General features: G+C 38.6%; 1 protein-coding gene across 2 annotated transcripts in view; it reads right to left on the minus strand.

Annotated features, from left to right (window-relative positions):
* IL33 (interleukin 33) overlaps positions 1 to 23,999 on the minus strand; it is a 128,573-nt gene that overhangs the window by 17,313 nt on the left and 87,261 nt on the right. The window contains exons 3-5 of one of the 2 annotated variants that reach the window (XM_027549316.1): positions 23,593 to 23,644; positions 5,244 to 5,399; positions 2,410 to 2,517 (exon numbers count right to left, since the gene is read on the minus strand). In XM_027549316.1, the coding sequence (XP_027405117.1) occupies positions 2,410 to 2,506 (97 nt within the window). In that variant the 5' untranslated portion in view covers positions 2,507 to 2,517; positions 5,244 to 5,399; positions 23,593 to 23,644. The remainder of the gene's footprint in view (positions 1 to 2,409; positions 2,518 to 5,243; positions 5,400 to 23,592; positions 23,645 to 23,999) is intronic. The other variant, XM_027549315.1, reaches the window with a different exon arrangement.

Raw genomic sequence — 23,999 nt, forward strand, 5'->3', positions numbered from 1 at the left:
TGAAGAATTCCCCATCTTTAAAAATAGTACTGCTCTCTGCCATTATCTGCCCAACTTTAAAATCAGAAAGCTGAGAATTATCCATTTCCCCGCCTATCTCCATTCTTCAATTTATTCAGTTTGTTATTAAGCCTTATTGATTTCATTTTCTGAATGTATCTGAATTTTAGTTTTTCCTTTGCATTCTGTCATCTTAGGTCAGGCCCTCATCATCAGTCCCCTAAGATGAATGCAGTAGACCTCTGACCAGTCTCTGTTTCTTCTCTTTCCTCTTTACTCTATCTTCACTACCACCAACATGATCTATCCAAAGTAAAAATGTCTTGTTATTTCCCAATTAAACATTTTCAGTCGTTCCCTGCTATCCACAGGATAAAGTTAAAGCCCCTTCACTGTAACAGAAGATTATCTTATAGACAGCTCCAAACTAAAGGGGGTGGTCCCTACTCTGTTCTGCCTCCAGCTATTGCCATGTAGGGATATGTGGGCCCAGTTGTTGCTAGATCTTCAAATTTCTCCTGAGAAGCCGTAATTCAGATTTTTATGCAAAATCTCCCAATTTTTATATGTTACCTCAATTGAAAAACAATAGTAACACTGTTCAGGCCAACTAAAATACTTCTGTTGGATGGATATGGGCCAAGGCTTCCTTACTGTGACTTCTGAATAGATCCATAACGACACTGGATTGTCAGGGCAGGGAAAGGATTAATGGGTATGAGGGAGAGGAGATAGTATGGGAGAATGGGCTAACTCTAAGGAGTAGCTTCCTGGAAAGGAGATACATTTGGGGAGAGGCTTTCCTCTAGTTTCCTTCAGAACTCCTGAAGTTCTGTACTGTGTTGGCACTAGAGGTGAAATGCTCTGGTGCTGACCAGAACTCATGTGGGATCTGACTGTATGGATACTGGTAGAGGTTAAGTACTGAGTTTTGTGGCTTTTCCACTGTGTAAGATCCTGCTAGCCCAGGGGAGGAGAAGGTATTAAAATGGACTTTGTTGCTTGGGTACTCAGGGCAGTTTATTTACAAAATAAGGTGTGACATTTCTTGCACCTTCAGTTTTGAGAAGCAGTTCATATCTGTCAGATACCACACATTTATCTGTTGAAATTTTAGCCAAGAGTGTTTAAATAATGACAATTTTAGTATTAAACTGAACCAGTTATTATTGGAAGGGGAAAATCTGCTAAGGAATGATAAAAATTATGTAATGTGACTTGGGGATAATCTTAATCATTGTTTCTCTAAATGGCATGAATAAGCTGTTGGGTCCATTGCACCCTTAAATGATGGGTTACGTTTTCATTTTCCATTAATGCCAGTGACTCTGATGTATATTCCCAGCCTGCTGCCTCATATCAGCATCTATAGAGAGCCCACATCTTCTAGGGTACAAAGAAAATGCATTCTTTACTAAGAGGGAATTTGGGGGCACAGAGTCACTTCTAATGAGTCACTGTTCCTGAAAGGAGCATTTTGACTCAGACATAAATAAAACAACTAACTTAGCTGTGATTTCCTGGCGATTCAGAAACCACAGCAGATTGGTCTTCCTACTTGTAAGAGAGGAGCATTAATGGGCCAGAGCCTCAGGGAAGACAGAAATGATATTCTGTCTGACATTGTTTTCTCTTCTAGCCTTACATGTTCAGGGAAATGAAGAGGAGCACAAAAGACAAAGATATGGAGTCCCACTACCATTTTTCATTCTCTTTTTTCTCTCAGTACACCAGAGCTCTGTTAATTCTCTTGTGTTACTGCTCTCAAATGAAAAACATGAGTGTAAATTTGCATAATTCTTTCCTAGGATAGATAATTTTAAGAATCAAAGATGTTAATAATTCTTTCATCTTGAAGATATGGCTACTTTTTGATTTTATCTGCCCTTCGACTTATTTCAGACACTTTGAGTTTGCCACTAGATAAACTTGAGCATCATTTGGTCAGTTCTGCTTTATTTGGTGCCTGGATTATTCAAATACCTTCATTTGTTATTCTCTCCCTTATCTGAAGTCAAGAACAAAAACTTGATATACCAAAGGTCTTAAAAAATGTTTGTTGAATAAAAGTCAGTCAGTTTAAATTTTTGTTAGGTGATCTGGGAAAAGTTTTGGGATTCAGTGGCAGTAGGTTTGGGTAGAGAAGGAATTGATATGACAGGCTGTAATTATATTTATCACTATTAGCAAGTTTAAATCACCTAAGCCACTCCTGTTCTGTGATATATCAAATAAACAAAAGTTGGCCCTTTATAGTCTGATTTTACAACCAAAGCTTTCTCTATTATACACTTATGAGCCATCTTAGTAGTTTTTAATAAGTTTGCATGTATAAACATTGGAATAATAAAGATTTGGTAACAGATAAACAATAGTGTGTAAAACAATCAGAAAGACTTAAGTTCTTACTTCTCAACTTGGGAGATTTTACCAAGGCTTTGCCTGCTGAGCATTTCATCTTTGCTGGAGAAATTTTGGTGGTTGAATACTTCATTTTAGGCTTCATTTTTCAGGCTTCTGTTGAATTAAAGTATAATGTTAGTTCAATTGTCTCAACTTGAAAACAAACAGAAACAACTGTGGCTAACTCAATGTAAAATTGATAACAAAGCTACATAGAAAAATAATTCAGTAAAATTTGAATATAGTATTCTGTATACACACACACACACACACACACACACACATACTAGAACTATTGTCAGAGGGTGAAAAGAATTCCAATCTTAAACTTTACTTTGTGGGCTTGTTGTTAGTGGAAATATTGGTTTTGAAATTCTGAGACTTTTTTGCTATACTATGGAATAGAACAATGTATTGGTGTTATAGGATTTTCACTGCAGGGAAAAGGAGATATAAATATAAAATAAAAATAGAAAAGAAAATCCCTCTAGTGCTAAATTTGAATTATCAATATCAATGTGCCTGTATCTTAGTTTCTAACTACCTTTTCCACTGAAGGGAACCAGGATTCTAGATCTGGGTTGGGAAATAATAGAAGTGAATACTGAGTATGTCATTGTGCCAGAAAGCAGTGAATCATTCAAAAACTAGTGAGATTGTGTCAAAAGGACATAGGAGTCCCCTTGAAGGGTCTCCTGCTGCACAAATTTGGCATAGTTTGAGCATCAGAAAAAATGATGGTAATTGACCATAAAGCATTTTATTAAAAAAAAAAGCTGCAAGTCCATAACATTTCTTAAGAATGAATAAGATTTATTCATTATGGAAGGAATGATAGAATTAGAAAAATCACCATTTGCAGCCCCCAATTTAATATTTGATTCAGGCAAGGATCATCAATGATGCTGTTCCTTAATTATCAAGCTGGGTCATAGTACCATTTTGAAGGAATATGGAGTTGTCTTATAATTTGCCTAGGTCAGGAAGATTCCCTGGAGAAGGGAATGGCTACTCACTCCAGTATTCTTTCATAGAGAATTCCGTGGACAAAGGAGCCTAGTGGGCTACAGTCCGTGGGATCACAGAGTCAGACATGACTGTGTAACTAACGTTTTCACTTTCACTTTCATGTGTTCTTTCAGTAGGGTACTGCAACCAGGCTTCATGGTCAAGGTAAGGCACTGTTGCTGTGGTTTGTGGAGGGAGCAAGATTGCTCCTCCAGTCTTAAACTTTCTCTAATATTACCTGAAGTTCTATAATAGTTAATACTTCTTTTAGTAAGCATTGCTTTCTTTGTGCTAGATTTTAAAGAAATTGAGTCCAAATTATCCCAAGAGTGGTTATTATTTAAATCTCTTATAAACTTCATTAGGACCAGTTCTTCTAGCAGAGTAAAGGAGGAACATTGAGTTCCTGGGTTAGAGGACTCATTGGAAAATAAACTTCCTGCACCTTTACTTTTGTCCCTTGCCAAGTCCCCAGTAGGCTGAAATTCCAAATTTTCTTGTTTAAATGGAACTAGAATCTTACATAAAGCCATTCTATTTACAGCCTGTCTGATGAGCAAAATCCTTCAATGATAGCATAATTGAGATTCCCTATTCTGCCCCTAGAAATGAATGTATCATCCATGGGAGTAAATATTATCCTCAAAGAGCATGAGGGACTCGCATCAATCCTTACCTTCTTCTTCTGATTCTGCCACCTTTATTGATCAAGAACAGTTGAAGATAAGAAGCAGAGAAACTTAGACATCATTTACTGAGCACCCCACCCTCCCAACTCTAGTTGAGTAGGCTAGGACTGAAAGGTTAAGTGCCTCGCCCAGGTTCACAGAAGCAGAACCAGGACTAGAATCTAATCTCGTGATTTCCATCTTTATGCCAGAGCTTCCTGACCCTGGCTATTCTCTTCTCCCTCCAAATGTAGAAAGAAAGTAAGCAGAAATGAGAATTCAGCTTCAAATGCTCAAGCAATTGTCCAAATTCTTTTAAATAATAAATTTCAGAATATGATATTTAATTTCTAACCATAATGTGGGATAGTGCATTTTGGTAGCTTTATTGTGTTAAATTTTAAATTGTACAGAAAATAGTTCAAATAGTACCCTGCACACAGTAGGTGTTCAGGTAATATTTTACTGATAACATGAAGATTACATTGCAGGATTTGTTTCTCTCTTTTATCCAAGAATCCTTATGTCCTAGAAAAAAGATCTCTTGGATAGACATTTTTAAAAGTTGTATTTTCAAATAAATCTGGGAAATATTTCAGTCTATATTCCACTTCTTAGGAAAGTCAGAATTCATATTAGCATAGTAAAGGTGCTAACATTCCCTCACTGTAGAATTTGGATACTTTTGTTTAACTAATTATTTTCAGTGATTATTTGATCTCGAATAATCTCCTCAACTCACTCTGTTAACATTCCCATGGTTAGTTTGAGAGAACACACTTGGAGGAACTCTGTTCTAAACCAGTATTAGCCTGCGGATTCATGTAAGATAGATAAGAAAATGAAATATAACATTTAAAATGGAGTCACGGACACAGAAAAGGTCAACTGCTTTTTAAGGAGCATGCAATAAGTCAAAAACAGGAAATATTTTCTAATCTTTGTCTGAAAGACAAAACATTTTCTTTAAACAACCTACAAATCTTTTACCTTAAAAAATACAATCACTTAAAAAAAATTTTACACTTAAAAATTTACTGTTTATTCTCTTATTTTAAAATCAGAAATATCAGAGTATGGCATTGTAAATGCTACTGGTTCTTTTGAGCTGCTCTTTCCAATAATATATGGCACATATTCTCGCATACTGGTTATGATACCCACCTAAGTTATAAATGTGAAGGGCTGGTCTCAAATGATGAGGCTTCCTGTTGTCCACACTTGGTAGTAGTTGATGCAGTTATATTCCAACTCCAGTTATATATACACACTCTTGGATTAGGCAACGTTGGGTGACAGCATTAGATGAATGAGGCAATCCTAACAGAGCCAGTTGAATGGGTTAGAATGGGTGGGAATGCATTCTCATTCCCATAACTAAATCCTAAACAAAGCTTTTTTTAGATTATTTTAGCCATAGCACTTTCAATGAGTTATACTCAGTTAATCATTAACTTTGATAAAACCTCTATCATTTGGACTCTGCATACTGTTTGTTACTCACTGTAGAGCATATAAGGACCCAGATTATTTAATTGCCTTTCTCTTTCCTACAGAGTTGAGAACTTTTCAAGTAATCTTTTTCTGGTTATAAAAATGATATATGTACACTTAGAAAATGTGTAAATGACAGGAAAGCATGTATACTGTGGATCCTAACATTCTTTTTTTCAGTGAATAAGTACTATATATATATATTAATAAAAAGTAGAATCATACTGCTAATGTTATTTTGTAAGCTTTTTCATTATACAGTTAACACGCATCATAAGCATAAACATGACATTTCTACATGTCAGAATAATTCTTTTTACAGGAAGCATTACAAATTGTCATTTAACAGACCGATTCCTGCATGCTGTTTTCTATTTCTCAAGGATTTTCTGTTCCTTATTGGTTCCTATTTGGAGAACGAGTAGAGCTGCACACAGTTCTCAGGACTGAAGTCATAGGATGAGACATGCAGTGACTCTTTGCAGCGTCAGCGACCTTGTATGTATTAGACTATCCATATTGTGGCTATTGATAAAATTTCATCCTGTGTAATAGCTGAGTAATCATCTTCAGTTCAGTTCAGTTCAGTCGCTCAGTTGTGTCCAGCTCTCTGCGACCCCATTAATCACAGCACGCCAGGCCTCCTTGTCCATCACCAACTCCCGGAGTTCACTGAGACTCACGTCCATCGAGTCAGTGATGCCATCCAGCCATCTCATCCTTTGTTGTCCCCTTTTCCTCCTGTCCCCAATCCCTCCCAGGATCAGAGTCTTATCCAGTGAGTCAACTCTTCGCATGAGGTGGCCAAAGTACTAGGGTTTCAGCTTTAGCATCATTCCTTCCAAAGAACACCCAGGACTGATCTCCTTCAGAATGGACTGGTTGGATCTCCTTGCAGTCCAAGGGACTCTCAAGAGTCTTCTCCAACACCATACTTCAAAACCATCAATTCTTCGGCGCTCAGCTTTCTTCACAGTCCAACTCTCACATCCATACTAGAAAAACCATAGCCTTGACTAGATGGACCTTTGTTGGCAAAGTAATGTCTCTGCTTTTGAATATGCTATCTAGGTTGGTCATAACTTTCCTTCCAAGGAGTAAGCATCTTTTAATTTCATGGCTGCAGGCACCATCTGCAGTGATTTTGGAGCCCCCCAAAATAAAGCCTGATACTGTTTCCACTGTTTCCCCATCTATTTGCCATGAAGTGATGGGACCAGATGCCATGATCTTCGTTTTCTGAATGTTGAGCTTTAAGTCAACTTTTTCACTCTCCTCTTTCACTTTCATCAAGAGGCTTTTTAGTTCCTCTTTACTTTCTGCCATAAGGGTGGTGTCATCTGCATATCTGAGGTTATTGATATTTCTCCCAGCAATCTTGATTCCAGCTTGTGCTTCTTCCAGCCCAGCATTTCTCATGATGTACTCTGCATATAAGTTAAATAAGCAGGGTGACAATATAAAGCCTTGATGTACTCCTTTTCCTATTTGGAACCAGTCTGTTGTAAAGATATATAAGCCTGCATTTCTGCTAATAAAGCACCCTTGCTCCATCAGAGCTTGGGTCCCCGTGTCTGTCTTTCTCTCTCTCTCTCTCTCTCTCTTTCACTTTCTTATCGTCGACTCCGGACCACCAGGTTCCGGTCCATTAAAGGACCACAAGAACAAATATACATAATCATATAAATATACTATAAGCAATCTTGTATTGATTAATTCTTTGGCTGTTTCCAGTTTTTCCCTTTTCTTCTTTTCTGCTATAACCAGTGTTGTAACTGACAGGTCTATGTGTGTGTGTGTTTTTGTGTTGTGATTCTGGTAAGCCTTTGTAAGTTCATTGGTAGCATACATTCCTTGTAGCAAGATTTCTGGATCAAACTGTATAAGCATCTTATATTTTGATAGATATTATCCAACTGACTTCAAAAAGTTTGTACTGATTTATAATTTCAGCAATTCAAGTGTGTGCCCTTTCTCCATTGCCTTAGCATCAGGAGTCCAGTGGGGGTAGGGGAAGTCCTCACCTTTAAAATGTTTGCTTTCTAAAGAGTGGGAAATAGCTCATGTTTTGAATTTTGTTTCTTTAATTATTTAGTGAGATTTAACATTTTTTTTAAAAAACATATTTGTTGTCAGTGTCTGTAAATTAATGACTTACGTGGACTCTTTGTAAATTAAGAGGTGAAATTGTTGTCTGTGAAAAAATTTCCCCAGTACCAATTATTACTTTATTAATTGCATTTAAATTTTTTTGACAAAAATTTTCAAGTATTATGTGGTAAATTTTTTAAAGATATTTAAAAACTTTATTTTTAATTGAAGGATAATTGCTTTACAGTGTTGCACTGGTTTCTAGCAAACATCAAGATAATCAACCGTAGGTTTACTCATGTTTGATTGATTTTTTGCCAATTTATTTATTTTTTAATTGAAGGATAGTTGCTTTACAGAATTTTGTGGTTTTCTGTTAAACATCAACAAGAATCAGGCATAGGTACACCCATGTTACATGGTAAATTTTAATCAACTTTTCCTCCTATAACTTCTGGATTTTGTGTCCTGCTTTGAAGATGCCGCCTCCTCAAAGATTATAAATTAATTTATCATGCCACTTTCTAAAAGTTTTATTCTTTACTATTTAATATTTCAATCTTTAATCACTTATTACGTCTAGTATAAAGAGTAATTTAGGGATTTTTTTTTTCCCCAAATGTTTATCCCAAACACCTTTGTAATCCAATTTAGATAAAGTGAGGCTTCATACGTTATGTGGGGAGTAGAATGCAGGGAGCTGCGAATATAATGGTAAGGAGTTTGAGTTTTACTCTGTAGCTAACAAGAATCTTTTTTAAGTTTTTTAAGCAAGTGAGAAATATCAAAGATGTGTTTTATGAATGTAATTTTATGGCTGTATGAAGGACTAGAAGAAAGGAAAGAACGGCAGTTAGGAGGCCAATTAAATAACCCAGGCAAAAAGCAGTGAGAATAGAGCTAGGGCAGTGTCAGTGAGACTAGTCAGGCAGGGATGAAGGTGATTAGTGCTTCAGGCATATTTCATAAGTCCTTGAATGTTGAATGAGAAAGGGCTCCAGAGATCCCTGGTCCTACTTCCATTGTCACATAGCTCTTTAGTGGCTGAGTCAGGATTAGAACCAAAGTTCATTCGCAGTTCAGTGTTGTATCTGCCACAGAGCCTCCATAGCTCTTTTTGGATGTGGGTATATCAGCTCTGGACAGGGGAAGGGAAGGCAAAGGGAAGTGAAATTGGTGCCAGTGGTCTGGTTAGGAAACTCATGTGAAGAGTTTCATTGACAGGAACAAGTAATGAGTAATATAGGGCAAATGGTATCTCAAATTTAAGGAACAATTATATGGAAATTTCAGCAGGGAGCTGGAGCTGGGTTGTGGGTTGAGAAGGCCAGACTTAGCCATGTGGATTTGTTCATTTGTGAAAGCATAACTGTTAATTATGTGGGAGCAAAGTGAGATTGGCTCAGCTGAGTGTGGAGCAGGAAGAGAAAGCTGTGTCTAGATGGGACTGTGGAGACTCTTACATTTAAGGGTGCCGGGAGCCGGCATATTGCATATTGAGTGCATATTGCATATTGAGTGCAGCACTTTTCAGGATCTGGAATAGCTCAACTGGAATTCTATCACTGCCGGTAGCCAGCGTGAGGAACTCCGCCCATGACAAAGGTCATGAGGAAGGAGGCTTGGCATACGCAAAGGCGGGATCAAGCCTCAGGAGTCTCCCTGGAAATTCTCGAGCAATCTACCCCCAAAACCAGAGTCTGCCTACTTTCTGCTTTGTGCTTTCACCTACACCTCTGACTTTACGGGGGGCTGTCCCCCACTACCTCTCTGAAAAAAGTTAGCTTACAGCTCCAGTTAATAATTCCTGGGTGTGACAGTGTTTAACCTACAAACTCCTTTGGAAATCCTCTAGCCTGCCTGAATAGGTTTTTCCGGCCACATGTGATTGTTCAGAGCCTCCCAACTGTGAGAGGCAGGAGATGTTCTAAACTGTCTAAACACAGATTCTTTTGAGTAGTTAAAAGATTGATTAGAAATTGTATTAGTGAAGGGATTTTCACTTGTTGGGCCAATGTTTGCTGCTAAGTTTCCATATCCCTTACCTGCTGTGTCCCTGGCAGTGTATTGGTTAATATAATTGGTGTAAATAGTAGCTTTAATGTTTGTAACCTGGGACCCTTGAGTTAATTCTTTTTGTAGCCCACCACACCTTTGCGCTGTACGAATGCAACTTTATCTAATGCTTTTGGAGGGTGGCTCCTGACCAATCACCTTTAGAGAAAAATAAGTTTTCTGAAGAAAAGGTCTTAAAATGTTAACAGGCCTCCGGGCCAGAAGATGATGCAAATCACCTAAGCTTTTGCATATGATAAGTTTGCAGGAAGAAAGCCTGGTTTGCTGCAAGACTCTACCCCTTCCCCCATTATCCTCTGTGCATAACTTAAGGTATAAAAACTACTTTGAAAAATAAAGTGCGGGCCTTGTTCACCGAAACTTGGTCTCACCATGTCGTTCTTTCTCTTACCTTCTGGCTGAATTATTCAGCCTCTTTTCTCCACTGAATTTCCTCACTGAGCTATCCTTATTTCAGCCTCTTTTCTTCACTGAATTTTCCTACTGAGCTATCCTCATTCTATTACTCTTTATATCCTTAATTAACATTTAATTAAGCAATTGTTTCCTGATCTTCGCCTACGCCGTCTCTCCTTCGAATACCCTGGTTCAGCTGGGGCTGGTCCCCGGCAGGTGGCGCCCGAAACAGGGACTTTCGAAGGTAAGCTCCCCAAAGCAATCAGAGCCATCAGCCCTATTGCTCCCCGTTCTCGAAACAACTGGGTGACCAACCCTCTTGTTCCCCCACGGAGCAGTTTGGGTGACCAGCCCTACTGCTCCTCCCTTGGAACAGTTTGGGCCATCAGCCTACTGTTCCTCCCCCGGAACAATCTGGGTCACCAGCCCTATTGTTCTTCCAGTGTTCGGGACGGCTAGGACCCCACTCAAGGGTGCCGCGGACCCCCCTGTAGGATAGACAGGGCGAGAGGAGTGGGAAGTGTTGAAAGTGTTAAAGAGTTAGACTTAGAGAAAGAAAACGGTTTTCTGAAGTTAAAAGGCCAAAGAAGAGCCTGATCTTTTAAAAGCTAAAAGCTTTATCTTCTATTATACTTAATTTTCTGACATGGGTAACACTGAAACTAAGAATGGCAACTCTTTATACAAGTAATCTTGAAACTGTTAAAGAGGCTACTGTTAATTTAGATACTTGGGTGAAGGTAAAAAACAACTAAAAGCTTATCCTATAAATATGATTAAAAATGTTCTGGACCCTCGTCATGAGGCTGTGGGATAGTCTATGGGAGAGGCTATAGCGGTGGATGGTAGTGGGTCTCCACCTTCTGCGCAGATCATATTTTCTGCCATTGACGAAGAAAAGGAGGGAGACTGTGCTCTACCTCCGGAGGAAGGAGAGGGCTTACAGGACGCTGCGGCCGGGCGCCCTGGAGAGCCCCCTCCCCCTCTACACAAACCTTTAAAATTTATCCAACAATTTCTGATTTAAGGCGACTACTCCACCTCCGCTTGCACCTCCCAGGGCCTAAAAATTCCCCAGTTTACATCCAAAGTCTCCCAGAGCATTGCCTAAAGCTGAAAAAGATAAAAAAGATTTCTCTTAAACAAAGGAGCTTTTAAAAAATACACAATATACAGAGCCTGCTCCTTGCAGAAAACCCCCTCAGGGGGGCCTCACCCAAGCAAAAAAAAAGAAAAACAAACAAACAAACAAAAAAAAGTGAAAAAGAAAAAAGGAAAGAAAATAGAGAAAGATCTAAAGATAGAGAAAGAGCTAAAGAGTGAAAAGGAGAAGAACGGAGAAGGAAGGAATCAGGGAACGCAGCAAGATAGAGAAAGGAAGTTGAAAAAGGAGATACAGAGAAAAAGATAAAAAAAAAAAATTAGGGAAGAGAAGAGGGTAAAGGGAAAGAAACGAAGGAAAGAGAAGGGTAGCGAAAAAGGAAGGGGGAGAGAAAAGTGAGAAAAGCAGGAAGAGAGGAAGAGAGAGAGAGACTGTAAGAGACGCTGTGACCAGGTGCCCTGGCGAGCTCCCCCTCCCCCCCCACCCCCCCTGCGCAAATCTTAAAAAAAAAAAAAAAGTATCCACCACTTTCTGATTTAAGGCGATCGCTGCCGCCTCCGTTTGCGCCTTTCAGGGCCCAAGAGTTCCCCACTTTGCCCCCAAAGCCTCTCAAAGTGTTGCCTAAGCCTGAGGAAGATAAGTTTTTTGAACAGTGGAGATTTTAAAACAGACTGCGTGCACAATATGCAGAGCGTGCTCCTTGGAGAAAACCCTACCTCAGGGGGGTCTCACCCAGGCTAAGAAAAAAGCGGACAGTAAAGGGATTTAGCAAAAATATTAACCCCTGATACGATTCCAATGGGAGTGGCTGGCCCCCTGCCTGAGGGCATTGTAGGACTTGTGCTAGGGTGTAGCTCGCTTTCTTTTCAAGGAATTTGGGTGGTGTATGGTGTAGATTCTGATTATACTGGAGAAATTAAAGTTTTGATCTCGCTGCCTACCAAAACTGTGCAAATTAATAAAGGTCAAAGAATAACACAGTTTTTGCTTTTACCTTAGTATCAGACAAGAAAAACTTGACTTCTCAAGCTAAGAGCCACAGAGTATTTAGATCTAGTGATCTAGCCTTTTGGGTGCAGGAAAGTACAGCTCCAAGGCCTTTAAAAAATCTTTTAATTCAAGAAAATAAAATGTCAGGGCTATTAGACACAGGAACAGACGTCTCTTAACATTGCTGGGAAAGACTGACCCAGCTCCTGGCCAACACATACTACTGAAAATGAGTTGAGATTAGAAAAACTGGTATGTGGGGTGGGAATGCTGTAGAGAAAAAGGTGAGGGAGAGTTTAAAACCTTGAAGAGTAGTGAGTTTCCTGTTGTTGGAAGTATTCAAGCAAAGATTAGATGGTTGCTTGTCATCTAAAAAGCTATAGATCAGATTTAGGTTACAAAACGATAACTGGAAAAGCTTATAAACATGTTGTGCAACACCTCTTTACTTACTTCTCATATTTAGGTCGGCCAAAAGTTTTAAAAATCTGATAATGCCCCTTTGAAGCTGCGGAGAGATTGTTTACTAACTTTAAATGATTTCCAAAAATTATTAGGGGACATTAATTGGATATGCCCACATTTAAAACTGACTACTGCAGATTTAAAGCCTTTGTTTAATTGCTTAAAAAGCGATCCTAATTCCAGTTCTAAGAGAAAGTTGACTAATAAGACAGACGGCTCTTGTTAAAGTAGATGAGACTTTAAATGATCAGTTAATTAGGATTAATATTACCAAAAGATGAAATTAAATTATTCTTGCCATAAAACATACACCTACAGGGTGATTGTGACAAAAAGGCCCATTGGTTCCATCTACCAGTGATCCCAAGAAAAATAGTTTTATCTTATCCCAGCTTGGTGGCACAATTAATTATAAAAGGAGGAAAAAAGAAGTGTGGAACTTTTTAGAAAAGAAGTAGCAAATATAATAATTTCACTCAATAAGGATCAACTGCAAGTCTTTTATAAAATAGTGATAATTGGCAAGTTGCCCTGATAGATTTCAGGGGTCAAATTTTGTTTCATTTGCCCTCAAGCCCCCACAGTAGTTAAAAGTTCAAAAATGTTAGATTGGCAGTTTGAAGATACCTGTGGAACTTTCCAACCGTATGTAGTTCCTACGCTCCCCTTTACCCTATGGGGGAGGGACGTGCTGTCTCAAATAGGAGATACTCAGAGAAGGGTTTTCTCAATTTCTTAGTTATCAACAGGTGGTACAATTAACAATACTTTATATATTGTTATAAATACGTAATATAAATATATTTGCCTAACTACAGTTTGCCTAATTAGATATGGGTATAAATAAGATATAATAAAGGTATACCTAATTCTATTTATAGATCTATACTTAATTTGTATACAAATTAGTATGTATACTATATATGCATATTATATATATACTGTATAATATATATTGCAGTAATATAATGTGTGTGGCTGATATTAATTGGTATGGATTGATGTGCTGTGATGATATATGTTCTGTATGCTGTATAATTATATATGTGTGACATGTATTATTACAGTACATTGGTTTGTGTTGGTTGGTATTGGCTGTGTGTGTGTTGTATTGCTGTAATATGTATGAATTGATATATTAATTATAAGATTAATTCAAGTATATTGATTTATATATATTGTATGTCAATAAGTTTATACTTGTTGCCATATATAAATACATTTTGCATTTAGGTATATCTGTATACCAAAATGAGATAAGGAGGTTATACATTTATTTAAATTTATAGAGACCTAAACTAAACATTAGACCTAAATTAACATATCTCTAAATTTATGTTGTTAAAATGTAAATTTTAAAAAATTTTAAAAATTAAATTGACAACTGCTTGATAATTCCTTTGCAATAAAACCCCCATAGGTGTAATTGGGGTGGCCAGACAAAAAATTGGTTTTATAGCAAAACAGCCCCCTAGAGTGGGTCCATCTTCCCGCTCAAACTAAAAAGGTAGTGGCTTCTTATCCGGGATTGATAGCTACTTTGATATTAAAGGAAAAAAGCGGAACATTAAATTATTTGGTAAAGAGCCATCAGAAATTGTAATTCCATATAATAAGGAACAACTTGTTGCTCTTCTAATGTTTGATAAAAATTGGCAGATTGCTATAGGAAACCATTTTGGTCAAAATTTTGCATCATTTACCCTCACATGTTTTGCTGAATTTTATATCCAGACATCCAGTTATTTTTTCTGTCAGATGTAAACAATCTCCTATTCCAAATGCTCAAATAGTTTTTACTGATGGGTCAGCAAACGGTAAAGCCTCCATAGTTACTAAAAATCACCAAAAGGTTTTAAAAACACAGGAAACTTCAGCTCAAAGAGCTGAAATAACAGCAGTCATAGAGGCTTTTGCTATGTTTGCAGATGAGGAATTTAACCTTTATTCTGATTCTCAGTATATTGTCAGGTTGTTTCCACACATTGAAACTGCGGTTTTGCCTGAAAATAAAACTACCATATTTCATTTGTTAACTAAATTACAGCAACAAATTCGGAAAAGAAATAAAATATTTTTCATTGGACACATTCGGGCTCATTCCAGATTGCCCGGCCCTTAAAATGCCTTTAATGATTTGGCTGACTTGTTAACCTGAAATACAGTGGCTACTGTGATTGAGGAGGCCAGAGCCTCTCACTTACTTTATCGTCAATATGCTACTGCCTTAAGATATCAATTCCAAATTCCCAGAGAGGCTGCTCAAGAGATTGTGTGTTCTTGCTTATATTGCCCCACTGTTTATAATAGTCTACCTATGGGAGTTAATACTCGCGGTCTCAAACCTAACGTACTCTGGCAAATGGATGTAACTCATGTCTTTTCATTTGGAAAACTGTCCTTTGTTCTTTAACTGTAGACACCTTTTCTCATGTTATTATTGCAACTGCTCATACAGGGGAAGCAATTAAAGATGTAATACAACATCTCTTTACTTGTTTTTCATATTTGAGCCTGCTAAAAGCTCTGAAAACTGACAATGCTCCTGCGTCTAAGTCTTTTCAAGAATTTTGTATAAAGTTTCAAATTAAACATAATACTGTCATCCCTTATAATCCCCAGGGACAGACCATTGTTGAAAGAGCGCATCAAACATTAAAAATCCAAATTCAAAAACTAAAAGAAGGGGAGTTTAAGTATAGTTCTCCCCATCAAATCTTGCAACATGCTCTTTTCGTAATAAATATTCTAAATACTGATCTGGCTGGAACTACTGCAACGCTTCGTCATTGATGCCTGGAGCAATTAAATGCAAAACCATTAGTCAAATGGAAGGACCTCCTCTCAGGACAATGGAAGGGTCCTGACCCATTATTAACTAGCGGTCGAGGATGTGCTTGTATTTTTCCACAGGATGCAGATTCTCCAATTTAGATCCAAGACAGGTTGATTCGCCATGTTGCAGACCCCCAGACATCCAGTTCCCCCATTGCTTCGATCACAAAAGAGAAGCCCGCCAGAAGGGGAGGCAATATAAACATTGAGATCCTGGCACGACCGATGGGGCTGCTGCAGCGCGAACTCCAACCAGAAAATAATTCTACTTATTCTGTTTTGGCTTGTCTACCCTCTCCTTATGTTTTTCTCTTTACCAATGGTTCTGGAAAACTTAATGTACATGTGACTTTCACTGGTGGACCCAATGTAGTGACTTGTGAACAATGCATGCTCTCATTTTGTTTAAACCCTCAATATAATGTTTGCTCTTTGGTAGTGTTACAATGTCCACCTTATGATGTAACCACTTATTGATATAACTATAGTCTTGCTATGTTACAACAACTACAAGATTTAATGTGATCACGACGATTTGTGGGCTTTACTTATTTTAGGAATATCAGCTTTAATAGCAGCAATTACTTCTGTTACTGTGGCAGCAATATCATTGACTCAACAAGTGCATACTGCCCAATATGTTGATACCATGTCTAAAAATGTTTCTTTAACTCTAGCAACGTAGGAAGTTATAGATAGAAAATTGGAGATGAGAGTAGACGCCTTAGAAGAGGCAATAATGCATATTGGGGCTGAGTTACAGGCTTTAAAAGTGAAAATGGCTCTGTCTTGCCACGCTGATTACTGGTGGATATGCGTGACACCTTTAAAGGTAAACGAGACAGATTATAAATGGAAAAAAATTACAAATCGTATCTCAGGTGTTTGGAACAGCTCTGACATTGGCCTGCACTTAGGGAAAGTTCAAAATCAAATACAGACCCTGGAACACTGTCGACTGGATTTTACCACCGCTGGAGCAGCTAATGACTTATTTCACACCTTCTCTAACTTTATTTCTGGAAAAAAACATTCTGTCTAATATCTTTAGTTCTAATTTTGCTTCTCATAATCATTCTTCCTTGTATTGTCAGGATTCTTCGGCAGAACATTCAAAAGCTCGCGACTGAGCTGCATCTGGCTGTTTTAAGAAATAAAAAAGGGGGAGATGCCGGGAGCCGGCATATTGCATATTGAGTGCATATTGCATATTGAGTGCAGCACTTTTCAGGATCTGGAATAGCTCAACTGGAATTCTATCACTGCCGGTAGCCAGCGTGAGGAACTCCGCCCATGACAAAGGTCATGAGGAAGGAGGCTTGGCATACGCAAAGGCGGGATCAAGCCTCAGGAGTCTCCCTGGAAATTCTCGAGCAATCTACCCCCAAAACCAGAGTCTGCCTACTTTCTGCTTTGTGCTTTCACCTACACCTCAGACTTTACGGGGGGCTGTCCCCCACTACCTCTCTGAAAAAAGTTAGCTTACAGCTCCAGTTAATAATTCCTGGGTGTGACAGTGTTTAACCTACAAACTCCTTTGGAAATCCTCTAGCCTGCCTGAATAGGTTTTTCCGGCCACATGTGATTGTTCAGAGCCTCCCAACTGTGAGAGGCAGGAGATGTTCTAAACTGTCTAAACACAGATTCTTTTGAGTAGTTAAAAGATTGATTAGAAATTGTATTAGTGAAGGGATTTTCACTTGTTGGGCCAATGTTTGCTGCTAAGTTTCCATATCCCTTACCTGCTGTGTCCCTGGCAGTGTATTGGTTAATATAATTGGTGTAAATAGTAGCTTTAATGTTTGTAACCTGGGACCCTTGAGTTAATTCTTTTTGTAGCCCACCACACCTTTGCGCTGTACGAATGCAACTTTATCTAATGCTTTTGGAGGGTGGCTCCTGACCAATCACCTTTAGAGAAAAATAAGTTTTCTGAAGAAAAGGTCTTAAAATGTTAACAGGCCTCCGGGCCAGAAGATGATGCAAATCACCTAAGCTTTTGCATATGATAAGTTTGCAGGAAGAAAGCCTGGTTTGCTGCAAGACTCTACCCCTTCCCCCATTATCCTCTGTGCATAACTTAAGGTATAAAAACTACTTTGAAAAATAAAGTGCGGGCCTTGTTCACCGAAACTTGGTCTCACCATGTCGTTCTTTCTCTTACCTTCTGGCTGAATTATTCAGCCTCTTTTCTCCACTGAATTTCCTCACTGAGCTATCCTTATTTCAGCCTCTTTTCTTCACTGAATTTTCCTACTGAGCTATCCTCATTCTATTACTCTTTATATCCTTAATTAACATTTAATTAAGCAATTGTTTCCTGATCTTCGCCTACGCCGTCTCTCCTTCGAATACCCTGGTTCAGCCGGGGCTGGTCCCCGGCATAAGGGGTAAGAGAAGAAAAGGAGTTAGCAAAGAACATCAGAAAGAGAAGGAGAAAAAAAAAAAACAGGTCATATTATGAAGGCTAAGAAAGCAGATCCTCTCAAAAAGGAACATTTGATGAGCAGTGCAGAGAACTAGCAGATTAGAGGCCTTGGAGAGAGTCCTTTAAACATGGTAGGAAACTGTAGTTTACTGCACAGTGTGAAGAAGAAAGGAGAAAGACTTTTAAAAAAGTATAGTAATGAAAGGGAAATGCAGAGAGAATGGTATCTTGACAGCAGCATGGAGAAGGGAGGATGCTGCTAACTAGTCAGGTGAAAAGTCTAGGGCAAGTTACGTGATGTCTCTAAAGCCTCAGTTTCCTCATAATAACACTTTTTCTTATAATATTTTGAACTCATGGGATTTTTATGAGAATTATATAAGGAGGTACATTTTAAGCACTTAGCATAATAGCTAGAACATAGTAAAACTTAACACATTATTATTATTTTTTATTAGAATATTAAACTCCTAGGTGTATTTCAATGTAGAGAGAAAGTAGTGAATGAGAAAGAGAAAACTGATATAGTTTTCTATATCAAAACTATATAAATAGTTTTCTATATCAAAGTCCCAGAGGAGACAGAAGAGAGAGGGGGAAAGAATACTAGTGGAAGGTCAGCTTTGAAAAGGAGGAGGCATATTTCTTTGTGTAGGAGAGGAGGAAAAGTGAGAGAATGGGGGAGATGTGAAATGTCAGGTCTAGGAACATGAACTTGAGGATCTTGTAAAATGGCTTGATTCTTGTTCATAAAGTAGGTTGTGAGAAGCTTTACAGCGATTAAGGGGAATATAAATATGCTTAAAAGACTTAACTAGGGAATGAGATAATGCTGTTCATGGATATCAAGCTTCATTTTTGGAAGATGAAAAAAATTTTGGAGCTGGATTATGATGGTTGCTCACTAATGTCAGTGTATTTCATGTACACTTAAAATGATTAAAATGAAGATCAGATGTATTATATTTATTGTTACATTTTAGCACAATTTCTAAAGGTTTTAAAAATGGGAGTGGGAGAAGTAAAAATACAGACGCTTGTTTTATATTATAAACAGGTGAATTCCAGTGTTCTTATCTTGGAGGTGGATATGTTCTGATGATAATGGTGGTCAGGATGAGGCTTTGTGAGTGATCTGTGCATTGCAGGCGGGTTCTTTACCACTTGAGCCACCAGCAAAGCCCTGTAGAGGACTGCTGCTGCTAAGTCGCTTCAGTCATGTCCGACTCTGTGCGACCCCATAGACGGCAGCCCACTGGAAGGTTTGCCATTTCCTTCTCCAATGCATGAAAGTGAAAAGTGAAAGTGAAGTCACTCAGTCGTGCCCGACTCTTAGCGACCCCATGGACTGGAGCCTACCAGGCTCCTCCGTCCATGGGATTTTCTAGGCAAGAATACTGGAGTGGGGTGCCATTGCCTTCTCCGTGTAGAGGACTAAAGAATCATTAAAACAGGCAATGAAGTCAACTGAGGGTGATGATAGAGGAGGCAGCTCAAACAGAAAAGGATGTTGGGATCCCTGGTAAAAAGAATGGAAAGACATTAACATAAGTAGTTGGACCCAGGGTTGAGGTTACCAAGGGCAGTGGAAAGTGAGAAATGTGCCGCTTCCTGTATTGGTGCTGGGAAATGGGCACACAATGAAAGAGAGTGGGTTTAAGAATAGTGGTGTCACCAGGGGAAAGCCATGTTTTAGACAACACAAGGAAAGAGAAGGAACTTTTTAAGAAAGAAGGAGAAAGAAGAGGGTAAGAGTGTACGTGTAGTGGAGAGGAACATTCCAGAGGAAATGACATACATTTAAATCACTAAACCCTGGAGAAGGAAATCGCCACCCATTCCAGTATTCTTGCCTGGAGAATTCCATGGACAGAGGAGCCTGGCTGGCCTCAGTCAATAGGGTCACTGAGAGTCGGATACGACTGAGTGACTAACACTAAATCACAAAAAAGTAAAATAAAAACCTGAAATGAGATTTTAATCAAGGAATAGTATCTTAAATAGAAATTCATTAGTTGGTAATTCATTTCTGAGCAACAACAACAACAAAAATGTATGCAATGTCATTTCCAAAGTTGCCATGTGTATGATTGCTTCTTTGGCTGGCTGAAGGCTCCAGATTGGATTGAAATCCAATCCAGAGTTGGATTTCATTCAAAGTGCAATGGTAAGCCAAAGAAGGGTTTTAAGTAATGTGGAATATGACTTAGTTTTTTAAAGAGTGCTCTGGCTGCCATGTGAGGAACAGATGGAGGGCAGGAAGAGAGAAGGAATGAAACCAGCAGGGAGTCTGCTTTAGTCTACATTCCACAAATACTGAGTGCCCATTAGTTGCCAGGGACTGTGTATTCCATCAGCATTAACCCGTGGGACACTGCACAACAGTTTTCACTTTACTTTGTCATATAATCTACATTTGATCACATGGAAAATTGTTTATTGAATCAGTAAATGTCTCTTATATGTCAGGCGATGCTCTTTGATTAGCAATTTCTCTCTTCCAAAATACCGATACCCTTAAGAGTGTTAAGTTGGCTGCTGGTCTTTCTTTCCTCTTTGTGAATTTTACTTTTAAAATAAATGAATTTAATCAAATTGGAGTGAGGAGTCTTGTTAAAATGCAGAGTTTAAGAGAAATTTTTATTAAAAATATATGTTCATTATGGAAAATTTGGATGATACAGAAAATAGAAAGTTTAATCTTTGATGTCCTAGAAAGTAGTTAAATGCTTTGAAAAGAAATATAGCTAGTAATCATTATAGAGAAATCCCAACCTCTCTGAGGTCCCGAGTTCACAAGTAGTATGGATTTGTATCTTCACAGAGTGCTAGGAATAACGATAATAAATCAAACACTTTTTTAGTGCCCAGCTAGGTGCTAGGGATACAGTAGTGAATAAAGCAAACTTCTTCCTGCCCTCCTGGAGTTTATTCTTTTGGGGGGAGATATATTTTGAGAAAATAACCATACAAATAAATCATTTATGAATATGATAAATAAGAATTAGATTGATGAGGAAGTTTAAGGACTAGAATGGTACTAAGATAGTGTGGTCAGAGAAGGTGGCATTTAAGCTGTGCCCAAAGGGTGTGAAGAACATATGGCCGAGAGGGGACAGAGGATGACTTCTGGATAGAGAAAACTCCAGGGGCAAAGGCCCTGACAGAACTTGCAGTTTTTAGGGAACTAAGAGCGCCAGTGTGGCTGGAGCAGGTTGGGCAATTGGGAGAGTATAATGTAATGGGGTTGGAGAAGGAAGGAGGAAGAAACCAAGTAGGGCTGGGCCCTGGAGGCCAGGGGAAGGAGTTGTATTTCATTCAAACTGCAATGGGAAGCCAAAGAAGGGTTTTAAGTAATGTGGAATATGACTTAGTTTTTTAAAGAGTACTCTGGCTGCCATGTGAGGAACAGATGGAGGGAAGGAAGAAAGAAGGAATGAGACCAGCAGGGAGTCTGCATTAGTTCAGACTCTTAATAATGATGGTGGTGGCAATGACACTAATGGTGATAACAGTTACAGTATCTTGGGCATCTTCTGTGGATCACATGTTTTACATACATTGTTTATAATAGTCACCATATCACCAGTATTTGATATTATTTCCTCCATTTTAGAAGTGAGGAAATAGAGACTCAGAGTGATTAACTGTCTTGCAAAAGGCCACATAGTCAGTAAGTAGCAAAGGCAGAATTTGAAATCAAGTCCATTTGGTTCTTTCTCTTATTCCATGGGAGCCATTGGTAGAATAAGGTGAAACTGAATTCCCTGGCCTTCGATTCTATTCACTGTGTTGTCAGGCTTGCATGTACTTGTTTGTGCAGAGGAACTCTGAGGGTATGGTGGAATTATACTAACCCATTGTTGGGTATCAGAAAATTATTGAAAGAAGTCAGCACCCCAAAATTGATCTTGGCTGGTAGGAGAGAGGGGAAATGGAAAATATGACTAAGCTTGGCAACACTGAATGCCTTAATTCTGAGAGATTTTACAGGGAAGCAGAAGGGAAAAGATAAGAGGGAAGTGTGCTCACACTGACCCTCTCCTCCATTGGTTGTGGTGGCTTTAATTTTTTCTTGGGGGAGAACTGATACAGAAGAAGGGGGCAAGGCAACAATGAGATAGCACTCAAACTGAATCACTTCCTGTTCTCCTTTCCCCACCACTCTGAAAATTTCTACGTGCCGCCTAGGGAGAGGAAACACTCTATTAAGAAATCTGGCAAATCAGTCTATGACTCAAGCCAAATCTTTTATGAGTTTTCAGGGAAGGGATGATGTGAGTTTTCAGGGAAACTTTCTTTTATGTATTCAAGGTAAATAACAGCATTTGTAAAACACTCTATGCTTTCTTACAGTTCCTCTAGATGCATCTTATCCAATCATTTTTATACCCTGGTGTGACCCACCCTTTCAAACTTTCTGGTCTCACACACCCTCTTCCTCATTACCCTGTACATTTTAGGATGTATTTACTGTTCCTCAAGTTACCATGCGCTTTCACACCTGCATGCCTTGTTCAAGTTATTCCTCTTGCTAAATTTGTCTCTTCCCCTTTACATGGGAAATTTCTACTTAACCTTTAGAGCTCAATTGAAATGATTCTGTCTACCAATCCAATGGAATTTATTGCTTCCTTCCTTACTTGCTTATCATATCCAACGTTGTTTCTCTTTGTTTCCTCCATTGGCTGTTAGCTCCTTGGGAACGAACATTATACCTTAGTCATCTTTTGTTTTCCAAGCAACTACTCATGAGCAGACACTCAATAAAATGTTGTATAATTTGTATAGGTCCTTGCAGAAACCCTACAAACTAGGCAAGGCAGGCATCACCAGCTGGACAGATGTGGAAGCCCTATCCAAATCCCAAAGATCACCACAGAGTGGTGTAGCAGGAACTGTGGGTTGAGCATTATGAAACTGGCACTACTGAATTTTGACCTATAAAAATAACACTTTTATATGACTCAACCTGATAGAACCCAGGTCTTCTTGTTCTTGGGTCAGTGCTTGTTCTAAAGCATTTAAAGAAGCTGACTTTGTTTAGTCTCTGGCTCTGTGGTTTTAGTGTGATCAACATTTTGAATTATTCAGTTCAATGTATTGTTTTATTCCCTTTGGTTTCCCCACCTCATGTCTCACATATGTGACAAATAGATTCAAGGAATTAGATCTGGTAGACAGAATGTCTGAAGAACTATGGACAGAGGTTCCTAACATCGTACAGGAGGTGGTGACTGAAACCATCCCAAAGAAAAAGAAATGGAAGAAGGGAAAGTGGTTGTCTGAGGAGGCCTTACATATAGCTGAGAAAAGAAGTGAAAAGCAAAGGAGAAAAGGAAAGATATACCCAATTGAATGCAGAGATCCATAGAATAGCAAGAAGAGATAAGAAAGCCTTCTTAAGTGAACAATGCAAATAAATAGAGGAAAACAATAGAATGAAAGAGACTAGAGAGGTCTTTATTTAGAGATACTAAAGGACCATTTCATGCAAAGATGGGCACAATAAAGGACAGAAATGGTGAGGACCTAACAGAAGCAGAAGAGATTAAGAAGAGGTGCCAAGAATACACAGAAAAACTATACAGAAAAAATCTTAATGACCAGATAACCACAGTGGTTTGGTCACTCACCTAGAGCCAGACATCCTGGAGTATGAGGTCAAGTGGGCCACAGGAAGTTTTACTGTGAAAAAAAAAAAAACTAGTGGAAGTGATGGGATTCCAGCTGAGCTGTTTAAAATCCTAAAAGATGATTCTTTTAAAGTGCTGCACTTGGGGGGCAGTCCTAAGATGGCAGAGGAATAGGACGAGGAGACCACTTTCTCCCCCACAAATTCATCAAAAGAACATTTGAACGCTGAGTAAATTCCACAAAACAACTTCTGAATGCCAGCAGAGGACATCAGGGACCTAGAAAAGCAGCCCATTGTCTTCGAAAGGAGGTAGGAAAAAATATAAAAGATAAAAAGAGAGACAAAAGAGGTAGGGATGGAGCTCTGTCCTGGGAAGAGAGTCTTAAAAAAGAGAGGAAACACTCT

This window comes from Bos indicus x Bos taurus, chromosome 8, assembly GCF_003369695.1.
Source record: "Bos indicus x Bos taurus breed Angus x Brahman F1 hybrid chromosome 8, Bos_hybrid_MaternalHap_v2.0, whole genome shotgun sequence".
NCBI classification, from domain to species: domain Eukaryota; kingdom Metazoa; phylum Chordata; class Mammalia; order Artiodactyla; family Bovidae; genus Bos; species Bos indicus x Bos taurus.